The sequence below is a fragment of the Amphimedon queenslandica genome, unplaced genomic scaffold (assembly GCF_000090795.2).
Source record: "Amphimedon queenslandica unplaced genomic scaffold, v1.1 AMPQUscaffold_8298_Cont19757, whole genome shotgun sequence".
In the NCBI taxonomy this organism is placed as follows: Eukaryota; Metazoa; Porifera; class Demospongiae; order Haplosclerida; family Niphatidae; genus Amphimedon; species Amphimedon queenslandica.
This window is the reverse complement of record NW_003551424.1, coordinates 1-2,462: the sequence shown is the minus strand read 5'-3', so window position 1 is coordinate 2,462 and position 2,462 is coordinate 1. Positions and strand designations below refer to the sequence as shown.

The window sequence follows — 2,462 nt, the reverse complement described above, 5'->3', positions numbered from 1 at the left end:
GATCATTGTAGTCAGGAAACGAGCCAGAGTACATGTTAAAGAGGATGTGGTTCCGTCCGTTATTCCAAGTCCGTAGCGCCTTGAGTTTCTCGGGTAAGCGTTTAACGTAGTCGTTGCTGAGAGGGTCTCGGTCAAGAGTATCAATGTTAAGGACCAGCAGACAGGCTGTGTTTGGGTCACTGGTGTAGTAAGGGCTATCACGGAGAACTCTCACCATCTTCTTGTAAATAGACGAAGCAGCTTGTTTCCCACCTCCCCTCCCTCCCTTCTTCTCCTCTTCAAACGGGTACACGTATACCTTAAAAGAGTTGATGCACCTTGATACATTAAAGCAGGTAGCCATTGTGCACTTGGCAGTGATCCTAGAGCCTTTATGCGAATAATGAAGGTCTTCCGGGAACATGAAACTGCTATGCTGTCTTCTCCTAGTCTCTGATATAGCCTTGGGACTAGCTTTAGAGCTAGCATACAGGGCCAGGAGAGCTACTGCTGATAAAAGAGTCCCGGCAGCCACAAGGCGTAGTAGCTTTCGTCTAATTTTCCAAGTGAGGCGCATGATGGAGAGCTCCTTCTTTCTCTCTCACGTAACTCTATAGCACATATCACGTCTCCCTGTCTGCCAGCACCTTTGAAGTAGTCATGTACCTCGAAACAGACGAGCCAATTTTCAAACTATGAAAAGAGAGTGCTTTTTAATTGCAATTATGATAACCTCAAGTCATAATGTCACCTCTCCCACACACAACACGTGCAATCATTATCAATTAAACCACACCCATGACACGCCTATAATTGAAAGCCCACACCCACAGTAAATAATGCAATAAAGTGAGTAGACCCATTCTCATAAGAGTTTCTGGGCTCTAATCTCTAGGACGCCATGGCTAGAGTCCTCGTTAAGTTCTTCATTATCTTCTTTATTTCGTACGCCATTGGTGTAGCAGTAATAGTCATAACTGCTGAGCTCTGCAGGCAAAAGGTAAGGGAGTAAAAATATTAATACCAATTCCATATTCACTCCTTTATGCAGAACCAGGCACTGAGAGAGTCAGGCAATGCCTCTGCTACTATAAGCAGGAGTAATGATGAAGCTGACATATTATACAGCCATACAAGGGGAAGAAACAAGGACAGCAGATATACATTACCTTCTGATAGTCACCTTCATAGTGAAGGGAGAGACATATCACAAGGGATCGGATTCTATTATAGACACTTTGTCTTTGATTACAAGACTGACTCGGAGCCGATTGTCATTACTCTATTCAATTACCGCAACCATACTGAAAGCCCACCACAGCAAGCCAAAGATTAATATCTACTTTTTATAATCCTGAAATCCTCTCGTTATTATCTACTTAATCCGGATAGTTTCAGCAAAGAACAAAAATGTATCATTTATATATTACACAATATAATTATGACAACATATGTAATTATTACTATTATACACCAATTATCAGTTTCATGATTTTCCTCTCTCTGAATGGTAAAAAAAAACATTAAAAAATTTGTCAGTGTTATTAATAGAAATGTTATATCTTTGATGGCACAGCTTTCCAGTGTAAATCATCTGCCCCTGGCCTTGCTTCAATTACTAAAGGTGCAACAAAAACAAAGGAATACATAGAAATGAACATAAATCAAATTATAACCTTCTGATTATATTTCTTGTCAGCATTATTTTTAATTAATTCAGGGCTAGCATACAAGTATTGTACCTATTTTATTTTCTTTGCGAAGTTTCTCCAGATGAAGCTTGACATTGTTCTCTGCCATGGGCCAAAGAGCCTCAGGCACATCCTTCCCACACAAAAATACAATAATTTTTGGTACTTTCCCCATCACCTTACTTTATAAATAATTTTGACAATGCCCATCGAGGTCAAAGCACGAGGAGAGGTTGTCAAAGCATCCAGTATCTATATAGTAATAGAGATAGTATGATGCATGCAATGGGAAGGTTCCATAATTCACACGGTAGGTGGCGCATAGTAGCTACAATTCCCACGAAGCTAAAATTTGGCACTTATACAGCTATTCTGCTACAGTCAGCAGAGCTAAGCAAAGATCACCCTATTCTTAGACAAACAATTTATCTTTAGGTATTATTTTCCCTCCCTCTGGTAACTTAAAGTTTATTTGTAGTACTGAGAAAAGAGGGCCTAATAGGAATGCCATAGGATATACACCTAAAAGGCTGTATAACTTGTTAAATGAGAATTACTCAGTATACTCAATAACTGGAGGCTAATAGGAAGGAGGATAATTATAAAAGGGTCTCTTAAAGGTTATAAGGAAGAATGGGCTAATAGAGAAAGAGTGAAAAGAGAATGAGAGATAAAAAGAGAAAGTGAAAGAGCAACAAAGGCGAATTGGTGATAAGAGAAAGATTAACAAAAGGAGTATCAACACACTTGTTTTTCTCTTGACATTCTGTGAGTGATGTATCTTCAATAGCA

General features: G+C 39.3%; 2 protein-coding genes across 3 annotated transcripts; one reads left to right on the top strand and one right to left on the bottom strand.

Annotated features, from left to right (window-relative positions):
• The first annotated feature begins 800 nt into the window (after positions 1–800).
• On the top strand, positions 801–1,512 carry LOC100633742 (uncharacterized). 2 transcript variants are annotated; one of them, XM_020007128.1, is made up of 3 exons: positions 801–828; positions 875–979; positions 1,031–1,483. In XM_020007128.1, exons 2-3 carry the CDS (start codon positions 881–883, stop codon positions 1,313–1,315), a joined length of 384 nt encoding a protein of 127 aa, XP_019862687.1. In that variant the 5' UTR covers positions 801–828; positions 875–880; the 3' UTR covers positions 1,316–1,483. The 2 variants fall into 2 exon arrangements, with proteins under 2 accessions (XP_019862687.1, XP_003391606.1); XM_003391558.3 differs by having other exon boundaries at positions 807–979; positions 1,031–1,512.
• Positions 1,372–2,445, bottom strand: LOC109591391 (endoribonuclease LACTB2-like). Its single transcript, XM_020007129.1, has 4 exons — positions 2,418–2,445; positions 1,854–1,922; positions 1,722–1,803; positions 1,372–1,597 (listed from the first exon to the last, which is right to left on the bottom strand). The coding sequence occupies exons 1-4, from the start codon at positions 2,433–2,435 to the stop codon at positions 1,536–1,538; spliced, it is 231 nt and encodes a 76-aa protein (XP_019862688.1). The 5' UTR covers positions 2,436–2,445; the 3' UTR covers positions 1,372–1,535.
• Positions 2,446–2,462: the final 17 nt, after the last annotated feature.